General features: G+C 36.4%; 1 protein-coding gene across 6 annotated transcripts in view; it reads right to left on the bottom strand.

Moving 5' to 3' along the window:
• ZNF451 (zinc finger protein 451) overlaps positions 1-16,475 on the bottom strand; it is a 138,410-nt gene that overhangs the window by 28,784 nt on the left and 93,151 nt on the right. For all 6 annotated transcript variants that reach the window (XR_009354765.1, XM_059178328.1, XM_059178326.1 and 3 more), the window contains 5 exons: positions 14,689-14,839; positions 13,337-13,463; positions 3,933-4,086; positions 3,302-3,449; positions 31-1,640 (listed from right to left, as the gene is read on the bottom strand). Coding sequence is in view for 5 of the 6 variants with exons in the window: in XM_059178328.1 (XP_059034311.1) it covers positions 31-1,640; positions 3,302-3,449; positions 3,933-4,086; positions 13,337-13,463; positions 14,689-14,839 (2,190 nt within the window). In the remaining variant the exon portion in view is untranslated. The remainder of the gene's footprint in view (positions 1-30; positions 1,641-3,301; positions 3,450-3,932; positions 4,087-13,336; positions 13,464-14,688; positions 14,840-16,475) is intronic.

The raw sequence follows: 16,475 nt of genomic DNA, 5'->3' as shown, positions 1-16,475 counted from the left end.
TGCATAGACATTAGAGTTATAAAGCCATACCTATAGTCTGACAGCTTAGGTCATTCTCAGCTCCTTTCTCCATGTCTGAGTTTTTTGGATAGCTTACTGTCTGTTTCAGTTTTCTCTCTGTACGTGAGGTACTGGCAGCAAACTTGTACAGGCTTGTTTTCTCAGATCCAAAGTGAGCCACACTGGGTTTCCGTAAAAAGCAATGTTTTCTATGGAAGTGCTGCTGAGCACTCTCAGGATCATAAAATGCTTTAGTGCAGGTGCCACACTTGATCACAAACTGTTGCTCCTCTTCCTCCTCACTGTTTTCTTCTCTGTGCACTTGATGGATATGAGTATTAATATCAGCTACGCTCTGTGCTGTTGCTGAACACAAGCTGCAGCGAAACCACAGTTTACCTTTATCCAACATGGTTTGGAGACATCTACTATAATCCTCCTTTCTGTTCACTTTACAGATGTAACTCTCACGGCAACCACAGGTTAACAAGTTACTGGTCTCTATTACTGGAAAATCATTCTCAGTTTTAATCGAAGTTTCAGCTTTTTCAGGCAGAAACACATAATCTATGCTGTGGTGCTCCTTATAATGACTTAAAAATGCTTCTTCCACATTAAAGATAAGATCACAAAGCCCACAAAAGTACTTAACCTTTATTTCATTGTTATGTTCATCTTGGCAATGGCGGTATAGTGTTTCTACCTTGTGAAAAGTCTTTTTGCAATGGGCACAGCTATATCTATGAAACTGGTGACTTGCTAAAGACATGCAATGCTGTTTTACACATTCTTGGGAATCAAACATATCTTCACAAATTCGGCATTGCCATTTACCCCTTGGAGGACTGTTTGCTGGAGAATGATCAATAATAGTAATAGTTGAAGAAGGATTCTTAGCAGTCACATTACTCACCATTGTTGCAGAAGATGATGGCAAAGTTTCACCTTCTACTTCATCAGTCTCGTAAAAATATCTGTGTCCATTATGAAATTCAGTCACATGTGCCATGATAGTCTCTTTTCTTGTTAACTCCTTTTTGCATGTCCGACACCAGAAAAGAAAGTTATTTAAATGTGCCCCTCCATGAATCCGGCTCATATGTAAACGGATGACCCCTGAATCTTCACACACCTTTCCACAGACCACGCACTTATAACACATTGTGTTTGCTGAGAAAACATGCTTTTCCACTGCATCTTCACTTGGGAATTGTTGATGACATTCACAAAACCAAGTTTTTACAACTGACTTTTCTTTCTGAACACAAACCATACCTTCATGGCTTCTACCTTCTAAATTCATCTTCTTTTTTGGAACAGTGGTACAATCTTGTGAACTTGATTCTTGAATAGACATAGTTCTTTTAAGTGATGAAAATTTTGAATGATCTAGCAATAGATGCAAGTCAGAAGAAGGTTTGTTCCCTTCACTGCTGTGGCAATAAAGTAAGACTGATTCTTCCATTGAGGTAATTACTCGGACTTTGTGCCCTGAATTCTGCTTGTGATTTTGGGTACTGGTTTCATCCATAAAGACTTGGTTGCAATTTGGACAGTAACCTCGTAATAGGAATTTTTCTGCAACTTGGGCAATGCTCTTCTCAGCTACAGCTACAGGACCAGCATTTCGACAACGAACTCTAAATCGGATAAAAAACCCAAAAACACACTCTTTTGTAAGCACTTCTAAATACAGTAACTCTGCTTTTTACAGGAATTATAAACAATGTATACATAAAACACCAGAAGATATTTTTCAATAAAAATGCAGATAATAGGGGCGCCTGGGTGGCTCAGTGGGTTAAAGCCTCTGCCTTCGGCTCAGGTCATGATGCCAGGGGCCTGGGATTGAGCCCTGAGGCTCTCTGCTCAGCGGGGAGCCTGCTTCCTCTTCTCTCTCTCTCTCTGCCTGCCTCTCTGCCTACTTGTGATCTGTCTGTCAAATAAATAAATAAAATCTTTAAAAAAAAAAAAAAAGAAGAAAGGTTTGTCTTTAAAAAAAAATGCAGATAATAGAATAATTTCATCTCAAAATACTTGAGTATTACCTGTATTTTGTCTGTTTCTAATCCACATACAGAATAGTAAAACTAAAATAAAAAGATTTAAAAAATTCACACAAATATTTGGAAAATGAATCTCTGACTCGTTAGACGTTAAGCAACAAATTTCTAATAAACCTATGGGTCAAAGAAAAAATTAAAAGGTAAAATTTTTTTTAATGAATGAAAATGAAAACAACTTATCAAAATCTGAGGGTAAATCAATGCTTAGAGGCAAATTTATAACTTTAAATGTTTATATAGAAAAAGAAAGGGGCGCCTGGATGGCTCAGTGGGTTAAGCCTCTGCCTTCAACTTGGGTTGTGATCTCAGAGTTCTGGGATCGAGTCCTGCATCAGGCTCTCTGCTTGGCAGGGAGCCTGCTTCCTCCTCTCTCTCTCTGCCTGCCTCTCTGCCTACTTGTGATCTCTGTATGTCAAGGGAATAAAAAAAATCTTTTTTAAAAAATGGTGTAACAGGAAAAACAGAGACCTAAAAGACATAGCACCTAAACAGAAAATATGTACAGATTTTGTTTGGATCATGATTCCAACAAATCAAATGTAAAATGTAAAACTTCATGAGATAATAAGGGCAATTTGATAACTGACTAGTTTTTGATGCTATTAAAAATACCAGTTTTTTAAGGTGTGGTAAATGTATCATAGGATTAAAAAAAAAAAAAGAGTCCCTACCATTTATAGTTACATATTGAAGTATTAACAGATATAATGACATGATTTAGTTTGAAATAATAATTTGCAGGGGGGTGACAATATAAAGGAAAAACAACTGTCATGTGTTGATTATTACTAAAGCTAGTTTTGAAAGGTACATTGGGGATTATACATTGCTTGATAATTTCCATTGTAAAGCCAATGATTATTTGGTAAATTTGGCCTTTCAAAGAAACTTAATCTTTCATATGTATATGATACCTTCCATTCTGGCTGACTTAAAGCCAAAGTTCTATTTTAACCCACTCCTCCCCCAGTATACATACTACTCACACAGCACACAGAAAAGAAAACACATAGAACCATTAATTCTTTTACATTCACAGCAATATCAGCATATCCACTTTTTCCACACCTTTAACTTCTCTCATTATGCTAAACTTGACTAATTTCCAGACTAGTGTACATTCTTGTTTTTAAAAAAGCAAAGAAACATGGAATAGAAAAATATCTGTTGAATCTTCCCTCTGGTAAAGATTATTGGGCAGGATTCCCTTACAGCCAGACTAAATCTATACAAACCTGAAATGGGCAGTGAGCTCCATGTGGGAACGTAGTGTCTGGTGGCAGGCCACACACTTAACTTGAAATGGGACATCTTTGCACAGAGAGATCAGAAGTTTCTTTGCAAAAGATGGAAATAATATTGGATGTGCTATTCCCTGGTCATCTGAAAGACAAAATAAACTATAACTTGCAAAGATTTGAGTAGACAGCAACCCAACCTTCCTCCCCTCTGCTTTTCTCAATATTGGCTGGCATTAGTAAAAGATTGTTATTTATATGATAAAAATCCAAGGGAAGCAATTTTCTAGCCATAAGTACAAAAGATGCTGAACTCATACTCAAAATCTGAGTCTTAAATGCAGAGTAACACCCAACTTCGCAGATATTATGGATATATAAAAACATCATCCTAAAGAAGTATTTTCTTCCCAAGTTTTTCTTCATTCCTTAAGGTAAGTAAATCTTACTATTAGGTGCAGCCCAATACTGAGAATTTGTCTTGAAAAATAAAAATTAAGACCGCCTTTCACTTTCATGTTTTCAATCTAATGTGAGGTTAAGTTTTCTCAAGAATTATCTGAGAAGTATGGTAAGTCAGCAAAGATTAAAGTAGTTCAATAACTTTCAGAAGAGAGTATTAACATACCACCCAGTTTAAAATTCTGATGGAAATGATTCTTTCCAGACATATGCTTCAAACACCCATCCTTGCTGCTAAAAAGAAGGAAGCAATTTGGACACGCGAAACACTGAATAATCTGAGGAAGAAGGCTGTTTTTATGTTCATCATCTGCAGCTTCCTAAAATACAAGGCAAAGCTGTATTAAAGACAACTAAAATCAATATTCAGTTTTTTAAAATCAACTTTTAAAATTTCTTATTTCTTTGGAATATTCTGTATCAGGTTTTAACATAAAAACTTTTTTTCCCTGAGTGTTAACTATGGAATTTTTATCATACATGAGGTTCCATATGTGAATTAAAAAAATTTTTTTAAAAAACAAACGTTGACCATCTTTGTGACAATAAATATACATTTACTTTCTATATATTTTTCCTTTTTTAATATATATATCTATATTATGTTAATGGATAAATGTTTTCTTTTTCTTTCTTTTTTTTTTTTAAAGATTTTATTTATTTATTTGAGAGAGCGACAGTGAGAGAGAGCATGAGCGAGGAGAAGGTCAGAGGGAGAAGCAGACTCCCCGTGGAGCTGGGAGCCTGATGCGGGACTCGATCCCGGGACTCTGGGATCATGACCTGAGCCGAAGGCAGTTGTCCAACCAACTGAGCCACCGAGGTGTCCCTTTTTCTTTCTTTCTTTCTTTTTTTTTTTTTAATATTTTATTTATTTATTTGACACAGAGAGAGAGATCACAAGTAGGCAGAGAGGCAGGCAGAGAGAGGGGTGGGGAAGCATGCTCCTTGCCGATCAGAGAAGCCTAATGCGGGACTTAACCCCAGGACCCTGAGCCAAAGGCAGAGGCTTAACCCACTGAGCCACCCAGGCGCCCCGATAAATGTTTTCATATCACATACACTTCTTTAATTTTGCTTTATTCTCTCTACTCTGCAATATAACCTATGTTTATGTATTCTTCCATAAATGTCTCCATGCTTAATAATTTACAAAAATATATAGAAATAAACATATAGGGTCTGCCATTGTTTTACCACATGTGGTCATCTTATAGACTCTTATGCCTCTTAGTTTCTCTTATTCCACAATACATAAGGGAAATCCCTAAAAATCAACTGGCATATCTCTAATTCATTCTTCTCAATGGTTGCAGACTACTTCAGTTACTAAGACTTAGTCAACTATTCATTTCCAGGCCCTTCTCTCCTTGCTACTATAAACAACGGTATTGTAACGATCCTTAAATACATATCCTTATTTATAGGTGTATTTTTCTCATTATTCAGAGTGGCCCTATTAGGTTAAAAGGTTTAGTACTTGAATATTAAAGGACACCATAGGATTGTTTTTCAAAAAGGCTCTATCAATTTACATATTCCCTAGCAGTGTGTGTGAGCCTGGCACAACAGCTACTATAGATAGTTTTTTTTCATTTTTGCAGTCTGACAGATATTGTGATACTCATTGTTATTTTAGCTTTTATTTCCTACTAGTGAGTTTGAGTACTTAATTCATGTAATTCTGTGGATATTCCATATTTTGTGGATTGCTTCTTCATAACCTTTTGCCTGATGTTTCAATCGTTTTTATTTTCTCCTCTTCTGGTTGACCTGTGTCTTTTCTTCATTAACAAAAGTAACTGTGCCATGCACCATTTTGCAAATATTTTTCAAACATCTATTACTTTTGTATGTGGTCATTTAAAAATTTTGATGTAGTCAATATCTGAGCCCCACATTGGGGGTAAATATTTTTTAAAAGTATTTTTAGTTTTGAGATAGAAGAACCTCTTAACTAAGTTTGGATACTTTTCTACACACTAGGCTCGAATTCATACCCCAAGATTAAGAGTCACGTGCTCTATAGACTGAGCCAACCAGGTGCCCCAAGACTGAAAGTATTTTAAAATATATATTTATATGTATACATATATATGTGTATGTGTGTATGCTTATATATAAATATAATTTAACATCTTGTTAATGGTCTTTAGAATAATAGCCTTAAAAGTTGTATTGTGTCTTCTTAAACTATCATTAACATTAGGGATATAGAAATAGTATATATGGGATGCCTTGGTGGCTCAGTGGGTTAAGCGTCTCCCTTCAGCTCAGGTCATGATCACAGGGTCCTGGGATGGAGTCCTGCATTGGGGTCCTTGCTCAGTAGGGAGCCTGCTTCTCCCTCTGCCTGCTGCTCCCCCTGTTTGTGCTCTCTCTGACAAATAAATACATCTTGAAAAAAAAAATGAATAAGAAATTTACATATATATTGAGTGCATGTGAAGCACCACATTAGGGTTCAAAATCTAATAATCCCATGAAGTACTATTTTCATTACTTACAAATGAGAAAACTAAAATTTAGTTTCCCTCCAATCAAGTAGTACCCTGGGAAGAGATAAAACTACCATTCAGATACAGTCTTATATGTTGGTTATAAATTCTTTGCTCTTTCCACTTCTACCTACACCATGCAGAAGATAACATTGAAGAAGATACTTTGCATTCCAATGAGAAGGTAAATGAGAGCACTGAAGGGATTTCCTAAACATAAATTTATACAAATGTCCCTTACTTGAAGAATGTCAACAAAGTAATTTTTAGTTCAATTATGAGTCATAAATGGATTCAATATAAAGCTTGTTTAAAGTGTTTGCTCAATAGAAAAAGAACGTGATTCTACATAAAATTTAAATGAAATATACCTATTGCAAAAGTATAGCATATTTCCTTGTACAAACTAGGGGAAGGAGTGGGAAGCAGAATGTCTCATAAGTTAAAGTACTCAATTCCTTTCTACCATTATATTTTTGATTACATTAAAATAAAATACACTATATACATTTGTATATATAAAATAAGTTAAACCACAATAAGATATTATTTCATACCCACTAGGATGGCTGTTTTAAAAGTCACATAATAAGTGTTGTTAAGATGTGTAGAAATTAGAACCTGTTGGGTTGGTGGCTTCAGGGAATGCAGGAGGAACAAAAGAAATGACCACTGGGGCCTCCATCTTCCAGGCCCCTCCACCCCCCTTCCTTAACCCTTGACTCTCCCGCCAAAAGGATGTATGCCCAGATTACGTCTCCATAGGTAACCCGATACCTATGCAGGAAACAGAAGTATCAGGACCACCCCCCCCATACCCTCTGATCACCAAATACCTTACCATGTATGGCTGTGAACCCACGACCTGCCTTGGCCCAATAAAAAACCCCACCGACTCCCTCCCAGTGCGACTTCCCTGACTCCCCTCTCCGGAGTCGTGCAACCTTGCCTGAGAGTGCCCACCTCCACACAGCGCAACTTCCCTGGCTCCCCTTCTCTTGGGCCCTGAAACTTCACCAGAGAGTGCCTTTAATAAATCTTGCCTTGCACCTACCTCGCCTGGTGTTGTGTTTACCTTGCCTGCAAAACTTTACAGAACCCACATATATTGCTGGTAAGAAAATAAAATGGTAGTGTGTTGGATAACAATTTAGCAGTTCTTCAAACAAATATAATTACCATATGACCCCAAAACCTAAGTATTGAAGGCATATGTCCGCATGAAGGCCTGCGCATTTATTTTTAGCAGCATTGTTCTTTTTTTTTTTTTAACCTCCCTCCCCTTTCTCACTGTCTCTGTCAATTAAATAAGTAAAATCTTTAAAAAAAAAAAAAAAAAAGATGAACCTTGACAAAATTATGGCAAATGAAAGAATCTTCTCACAAAAGGCCACATATTCTAGAATTCCATTTATATGAAATATCCAGAAAAGGCAAAACTATAGAGACAGATTGCCTAGGGTAGGGAGGAGGGGCTAACAAAAGGGAACAATCACTTTCAATGAGAGAAAGGCCCTAGGTACAGAATGAGAGGTTATACCTATTGACCCACAAGTGACACTGGGGTACACAGGAGTTTACAATATGATCTCCACCACCTCCACACCTCCACCACCACCAAAAAGGGAGGAAAGCAGGAAGCTATCTAGTGGTATACCCATTAAATGGCTTTAATGTCAAAATCAAATAGACGCTTGTTACGCAAAGCGTGACTTAAGAACCAGCAGCACGGGCATCAACTGTAAGCTTGTTAGGTATCTTGAATCTAAAGTCTCCTTTCAGATTTAGTTTAAGAACTTATATTTTAACAAGATACCGAAGTGATTCGTGTGTAAAGCTTAAGCAGCACAGACAGAAGAAACTAAAAATAAAAGGGAACACGGAGGGTAGCAAGGCAAAAATGCAAATTGTGATCATTTCCAGCTCTTTCACTGAAGAATGCCAGCCTTACAAAATGGAATTCATAGGTATACAATCGTCTAGTGACCTCTTCTGGCTGATTTAAGGTAGACAATTATAATCTAATGCATACCAGTTTCCTTTAGAGTTCCTGTGATGGACTCTCCAAAGAATAAATAAGGAGAATTTAATAAGAGCTATGTTAGGTCCTAAGTGCTTTATATAGTGCTTTATATATCTCGCATGTAACTATAATGATTCCATTTTAGAGACGAAGACATGCAGATGTTGAGTAACTTCTAGCGTACATACAGCTAAGAAAAGTGACAGTAGAAACCAAAGCTTTTGTTCTATTTTACCATCAACCTTCCCAGAAAACTAAACATCATAAATCTACTTACTGGAGACAAGGTAAAACAGCACAAAATAAGTAACTCCCAGAAAAAAAAGAAACAAAATGAAATTTGGGAAAACACAAATGAAAGAATTAATTTAAAGGTTAAAATACCTATTCAGATTTACTAAAGATAAAAAGATAAATATGCTCATTAAAATGAACAAAACACTAATGACCTGGAAAAGGAAAACACACCCTGAAGACTCTTGTTTTGAAAAAGGTAGAGTATTAGTGACCACCTGAAAACACCAAAAAAGATTATCTTTTTCTTTTCTCTCCTCAAACCTTTGTCACAACAATAGAAACCCCTATCATTTCTTTTGGCTTTACTTTAAGGCTTTATTCTAAATGCCAATACCTAGGCAAAGCCTTTTTTTCATCTCAAAGTTAAATTACTACAAAAGTCACCTTTCTACACCTATGAATCCACCCTGAACACTGCTACCATTCTAATACCACTCCATCTCTTTGGTGTCCCTAAAAAAGGAAACTAACTGATTTTAGAATTAAGAATCTTTCTAGCTCTAAAGGTATAAAGCATTATTTTCATCATATCACTGTCCTACAACAGTAACCTCTTGCCGATATCAAGGTTACCACTTGTGTTGGGAGTCCCCTAGACCATCCCCAGGTTTTTCAAAAAAGATTTTTAAATTATTTATTTATTTGACAGAGATCACAAGTAGGCAGAGAGGCAGGGAGAGAGAGGGGGGAGAAGCAAGCTCCCCCTGAGCAGAGAGCCTGATGCGGGACTCGATCCCAGGACCCTGGGATCATGACCTGCGCTGAAGGCAGAGGCCTCAACCCACTGAGCCACCCAGGCGCCCCATCCCCAGGTTTGATGACTTGCTAGGGTTCACAACACTCAGCACATAGCTGTAATCACAGCTACCAAGATATTTAAACTAGTATTTTTTTTTAAAGATTTTATTTATTTATTTGACAGAGAGAGATACAGTGAGATAGGAACATGAGCAGAGGAACTGGGGGAGGGAAAGCAGGCTTCCTGCCAAGTAGGGAGCCTGATGCGAGGCTCGATCACAGGACCCTGGGATCATGACCTGAGCTGAAGGCAGACGCTTAACAACTGAGCCACCCAGGCACCCCAAAACTGGTTTTGTTTTTAGTAACAGAAAAATGGAAACAATTAATACATCTAATAGGAAACTAAATGAACTATAATATAGTCAAACAGTAGAATGTTATTGATTTAAAATGTATGCACTGATTCAACACATATTTAAGCATTCATGTTTACAACATACTGCTTTTCTTATGTAAAAATTCAGACACTTTATCTTATGTAAAAGATAAATGTTTTTGGTGTAGTCGTAAATCATATTGTTTTCCTAAGTTTACTTCCTGCTGCTTCATTATTATCAATGTACAGAAATGCAACAGACTTCTGTACATTGATTTTGTATCTTGCTACTTTACTGAATTCATTTATCAGTTCTAGCAGCTTTTGGTAGTCTTTAGGGTTTTCTGTGTCATGTGATCTGCAAATCGTGAAAAGTTTTATTTCTTCCTTACCAATTTGGATCCTTTTTATATATTTTTTGTTGTTGTTGCCTAATTGCTGTGGCTAGGACTTCTGGTACTATGAAGAATAAAAGTGGTCAGAGTGGACATTCTTATCTTGCTCCTGACCTTAGGGAAAAAGCTTCAGTTTTTCACTACTGAATATGATGTTAGCTGTGGGTTTCTCATATATGACCTTTAATTATGTTGAAGTTAAGCTCCATCTAGACCTACACTGTTAAGGGTTTTTATCATGAATGAATGTTGTACTGTCAAGTGCTTTTTCTGCAACTACTGAAATGATCATGTTTTTTATACCTTCTCTTACTGATATGTTTGTTGATTGTTTTGCAAATATTGAACCAACTGCATCAAAAACAATAAATACCTAGAAATAAACGTAACCAAAAAGCTGAAAGACCTGTACTCTGAAAACTATAAAACACTGATGAAAGAAATTCAAGATGATATAAAGAAATGAAGACATTACTACATGCTCATGGATTGGAAGAACAAGAATTGTTAAAATTTTCTGTACTATCCAAAGCAAGCTACAACTTTAATGTAATTCCTACCAAAATAACAACAGCATTTTTCACAGAACTAGAAAAAAACAATCCTAATAATTTGTATGGAACCATAAATGACTCTGAATAGTCAAAGCACTCTTGGAAAAGAAAAGCAAAATTGGAGGTATCACAATTTCAGACTTCAAGTTATATTACAAAGGTACAGTAATCAAAACAGTATGGTACTGGCATTAAACCAGACACACTGATCAAGGGAACAGAATAGAAAATCCAAAAATAGGAGTGCCTGGGTGGCTCAGTGGGTTAAAGCCTCTGCCTTCAGCTCAGGTCATGATCCCAGGATCCTGGGATTGAGCCCCCTAGGGGGGGTCTCTGCTCGGCAAGGAGCCTGCTTCCTCCTCTCTCTCTGCCTGCCTCTCTGCCTACTTGTGATCGCTGTCTTTCAAATAAATAAATAAAATCTTAAAAAAAAAAAAAAAGAAAATCCAAAAATAAACCCATAATTATATGGCCCTCAACAAAGGAGAAATGAATTTCCAGTGGGAAAAAGTTTATTCAACAAATGGTGTTGGGAAAACTGGATGGCTACATGCAAAAAGAACTAAACTGGACCACTTTCTTTCACCATACATACAAATAAAATCAATATGGATTAAAGACCTAAATGTGAGGGTGGCTCAGTGGGTTAAAGCCTCTGCCTCTGGGTCATGACCCCAGTGTCCTGGGACTGAGCCCCGCATCGGGCTCTCTGCTTGGCGGGGAGCCTGCTTCCCCCCCTTTCTCTCTGCCTCTCTGCCTACTCGTGATCTCCATCTGTTAAATAAATAAATAAAAAGAAAAAAGACCTAAATGTGAGACTGAAACCGTAAAAATCCTTGAAGAGAGCACAGGCAGTAGTAATCTGACATCGGCCACAGCAACATTTTTCTAGATGTATCCCCTAAGGCAAGGGAAATAAAAACAGAAATAAACTAGTGGGACTTCATCAAAATAAAGCTTCTGCACGGCGAAAGAAACAATCAACAAAACTAAAAGGCAACCTACTAAATGGGAGAAGACATTGGCAAAGGACATATCTGATAAAGGGTTAGTATCCAAAAATATATAAAGAACGTACACAACTCAATGGCCAAAAAACCAATCATCCAATTAAAAAGTGGGCAGAAAACATAAACAGACATTTCTCCAAAGAAGACAACCAGACGGTCAACAAACACATGAAAAGATGCTCAACATCACTCATCATCAGGGAAATGCAAATCAAAACTACAATGAGAGATTGTCAGAATGGCTAAAATCAAAAACAAAAGAAACAACAAGTATTGGAGAGGATGTGGAAAAAAAGGAACCCTGGAGCACTGTTCGTAGATATGCAAACTGGTGCAGCCACTGTGGAGAACAGCATCGAGGTTCCTCAAAAAGTTAAAAATAGAACTACCCTAAGACCCAGTAACTGCACTACTGGCTATTTACCTAAAGAACAAAAACACTGATTCAAACGGTTACTGAATGCCTATATTTATAGTAGCATTATTATAAGAGCCCAAGTATCCACTGATTGATGAATAAAGAAGATGTGGAATATAATGGAATATTACTCGGCCTTCAGAAAGGATGAAATCTTGCCATTTGTAACAACATGGATGGAGTTAGAGAGTATACTGCTAAGCAAAATAAGTCAAAGAAGGACAAATACCATATGATTTCACTCATATGTGGAATTTAAGAAACAAAACAAATGAGCAAAGGGAAAAAGAGTGTGAAACCAAGAGAGACCAAACTGTTGGTTACCAGAGGGGAGGTGGGTCTGGAGATGGGTGAAATAGGTGATGAGGATTAAGGAGTGGATGTGTCATGATAGCACCGAGTGATTAAAATAAAAACTTAAAAATTTTTTTTCCACAGTGAACATATTAACAATTAACATTCTTTAATGTTAATAAGTCATTAAAGATATTTCAAACATGGTAAACAGTTATTACAGAACTGTATATTATACAGATTTGCATATGCCATGAATCAACTTGTATCCCTTGAGATTTAATACTTAATGAAAAGTTACATAAAAGAGCCTTTTTTAAAATACTAGAGTTCTTAATACTACCATTTATAAAAGAATTATTACTTACTACATGGCTCCAACATTTCAACAGGCAGTGAAAGGCAGAAGACTTAATATCAAGGTTCTAGTTCTCATTATGAGCAATCTTTTTTTTTTTTTTTAATTTTATTTATTTATTTGTCAGAGAGAGAGAGAGGGATAGAGAGTGAGCACAGGCAGACAGAATGGCAGGCAGAGGCAGAGGGAGAAGCAGGCTCCCTGCCGAGCAAGGAGCCTGATGTGGGACTCGATCCCAGGACGCTTGGATCATGACCTGAGCCGAAGGCAGCTGCTTATCCAACTGAGCCACCCAGGCGTCCCTCATTATGAGCAATCTTGAATAAGATTAATTCCACAGAGCAACTCCATCAAGGGAAGGGTCTCTATGATAATCTTTAGGACTGCTGTATTCACTAATCAAGTTTACCTGTACACAAACAATGTTCCAAATCATTTTATTCTCCTTAAACAATCATAATTTTGAACCTTATATGTATCATTGGTTATTTGTGATTATAGGTGATTGTAGGTGATTAAAAGCAGCAAGGAAACACCTATATCGAATCCCATGGTTCTCTAGAAAAAAAAAATACCTACTCTTAATTTAGGACATGCTCTTCTTACCTTAGCAAAGAGGTGATCCCTATATTGCTGTTGAGTAACAAAATTTTTGTAACATACTACACAAGCAAAGGAATTGATGAATGGTCCATGTAATGTAATTGTTGGATCACATGGAGAGTGATCAAACCTACTCAGCAAAAGAGAGATAACATTAGAAAAGTCCACATTTTAGGAGCTTAATTTTTAAGCATTTATTCAATTGTATAAACACACACACACATTCTCTCTCTCTCTCAGAAATTTATACTTTTCTACTGAAATATCAAATAATGTTCTTCATCTTCAAGAAATAAAATGGTTCCTTGATACCATGTAATTTCTTCAAACAGTGATCGATAGTTAGCTCAAGATTTCATAAAAGTACCCAACATCCAATAAAATGGATGAAATAAATAAAATATACCCAAGATCCAATCAAATGGTGAAATTCCCGTTTGAAAATTATAAAGCCATCACCTTTTCCTTTTTACCTTATTTACCACAAAATTCACAAATAGTTGTAAATGAACCAATGGAATAATAATCTCATCTTAAGATTTCTGAAAAACACCTTTCTTAAAAATGGCTTTTAATCTCTTTAATGTTCATTTTAATCATTTATTAAGTTATGTGCCATTTTACAATTGAAGACTTTTAAAAATACTTTAGATACAGTATGCTACCCAGTTATTTGCAGAATGCTGAAGCTCTCTCTAGGAGCCTTTATAGTACTTTAATGTGTAAGCAGGGTGAGATGGCCGGAAATGGTAATGGCTAAGAGTCCCCAAGCTCCCAACTCCCATCTTTAAACTATCTGAAAGAGAAACTATGAAGGTAAAAATGTTTAATGCCTTTAATATTGCCTTCCCTTGATATTTACTTTCTCAAGCTCTACTATTCAAAAATTCAGTAAATTAGTAAGGTGGTTTCATAAATGGAATTATTTGTTATGAATTTTGCTACCTTTGGTTTGTCTTTAACATTTGTTTTGTAATACCGTATTAGCTTTCTTTAGGCTAGATCAAATATCTCTAAGTGCTTTATGTCTCTTGAAATTTGTATTTATGGGGTGGATTTCTCTAAAACTGATTCAACTGCGTATCAGAGTGTAAAAAAATCTGTTCAGAATTTTATGAGACATATTAAGAATAAATACATATTTAAAGGCTACATGCCTTGAAAGAGAATATCACTAGAAAAAAATCTGACTTTAAACCTTGTAAGAAACCTAACTGTATCATAAAAGCACAAAACAATTTGAGTTTGGAATATAAAGCTATGATCACAATGGCACAGGTGTATCATGCTTTCATTTTATGCAATCACTTTGTAACTCATTAGCTCTTCAGCATCCATTATTCTATCATACTCACCTTTTCAAATGTCCTAAGAGAAGGTGCCCATTATCAAATTCCTTGTTACAGTGCATTATGGGACATAAAATTGGTTTTCCAGACACCCGCATTTGGCCTCCTCTTCGGAATGAACTTTTTGTTCCAGAATTAATTGTTCCTGTTTTGAGTCCTGTATCATTGGAATACAAATTCTTATGTTCTTACTTCAGATACTTGTACTTTTGGACTGGTAATCAAAATTATGACAAAACAGGGGTGCCTGGGTGGCTCAGTCACTCAGTATCTGCCTTCAGCTCGGGTTGTGATCCCAGGGTCCTGGGATCGAGCCCCACATCAGGCTCGCGGCTGGGCGGGAAACCTGCTTCTCTCTCTCCCACTTCCCCTGCTTGTGTTCCCTCTCTTGCTGTGTCTCTCTCTGTCAAATAAATACATAAATTCTTAAAAAAAAAATTATGACAGGGGCACCTGGGTGGCTCAGTGGGTTAAAGCCTCTGCCTTCAGCTCAGGTCATGATCCCAGGATCCTGGGATCGAGTCCCGCATCGGGCTCTCTGCTCCATGGAAAGCCTGCTTCCTCCTCTCTCGCTCTCTGCCTGCCTCTCCGCCTACTTGTGATATCTCTCTCTGTCATATAAATAAATAAAATCTTTAAAAAAAAAATTATGACAAAACAAAAAAATTATGATACAGCATGAATTGGGTGATTCTAATTGCAATTAAGTGTTTTCTTTCTTTCTTATAAAAGATATTATCACCTAAAAATAAACAGGTGTTTGGGACAAGTGAAGTTGTTAACATCTTTTAAGGTTTTTTGTTTTGTTTTTTTTTTTTGGGAGGAAAAGAGAGAGGAGAGAGTGCTCTAGTGAGCTGGGGAGGTCAGGGAAAAGTAAGTGGTTGGAGATGAAGAGTAAGAGAGAATCTTATTTTTTTTTTTAGTATTTTATTTATTTATTTGACAGAGATGACAAGAAAGCTGTTAACATCTTTAAGTAACATTCTCTTGAGAGAAAAAAATGTGATTCTTTAAGTTCAATAGCTAACAAATGTCAAAGATCAGATACTGATTAGAAAATCAGTTGCTCTACAGAATCACCACTTCCCTTTTCATTTATATAAACTGGTAAAGATCTTCTCATTCTTTTTTCTCTTTTAACTATCTTAAACATATTAGAAAGTTTAGCTATATTATAAAAGATCTGAGTTCTCTGAAAATTGTTAAAAAATGCAACTAGGAAAGGGGGGGAAGAGTGGAGAGTTTAGGGAGGCAAGGAGAGTAAGAGTGATACTTTCGAAAAATACCAGGCATTAATCAATTAGTTCCAATATGGATGTCAAGTAATGCAGGTCTCAGCAATAAATTTATAGAACACAAACCAAAGATTTACTTATCGTTATCTTTCTCTTTTCTACTTATTCTATTTTATCCCTTTTCTTTTTCTCCTTTCAAAGTCTGCCCATCATTACTTTTTCTTTTTCCTCTCCCTTGTTTAAGAAAGCAAACTCTGCACCTACCACAGGGCTGTACAACCTTAAGATCAAGAGTCACATGCTCTATGGAATGAGCCAGCCAGACACCTCTTTCACTAGTTTTTCTTAATTAATCTCTCTTTATCCTGGTCCATTCTTCATCCCCTTTATTTCTTTATAGTCTTCATCTTACAGTGACACAACTCTGGCCAAATTTTGTTCCAGGGAAACTCCTAATGCATGATATATGATGGAAAATTTAGGATTACATTATATAAACCATGAAATGTAAAACTGCCAGGATTCTGACTGTTTATCAGGCAGTTACATACAGACAGT

This window comes from Mustela lutreola, chromosome 6, assembly GCF_030435805.1.
Source record: "Mustela lutreola isolate mMusLut2 chromosome 6, mMusLut2.pri, whole genome shotgun sequence".
Taxonomy (NCBI): domain Eukaryota; kingdom Metazoa; phylum Chordata; class Mammalia; order Carnivora; family Mustelidae; genus Mustela; species Mustela lutreola.
This window is presented reverse-complemented; position numbering and strand designations above follow the sequence as displayed.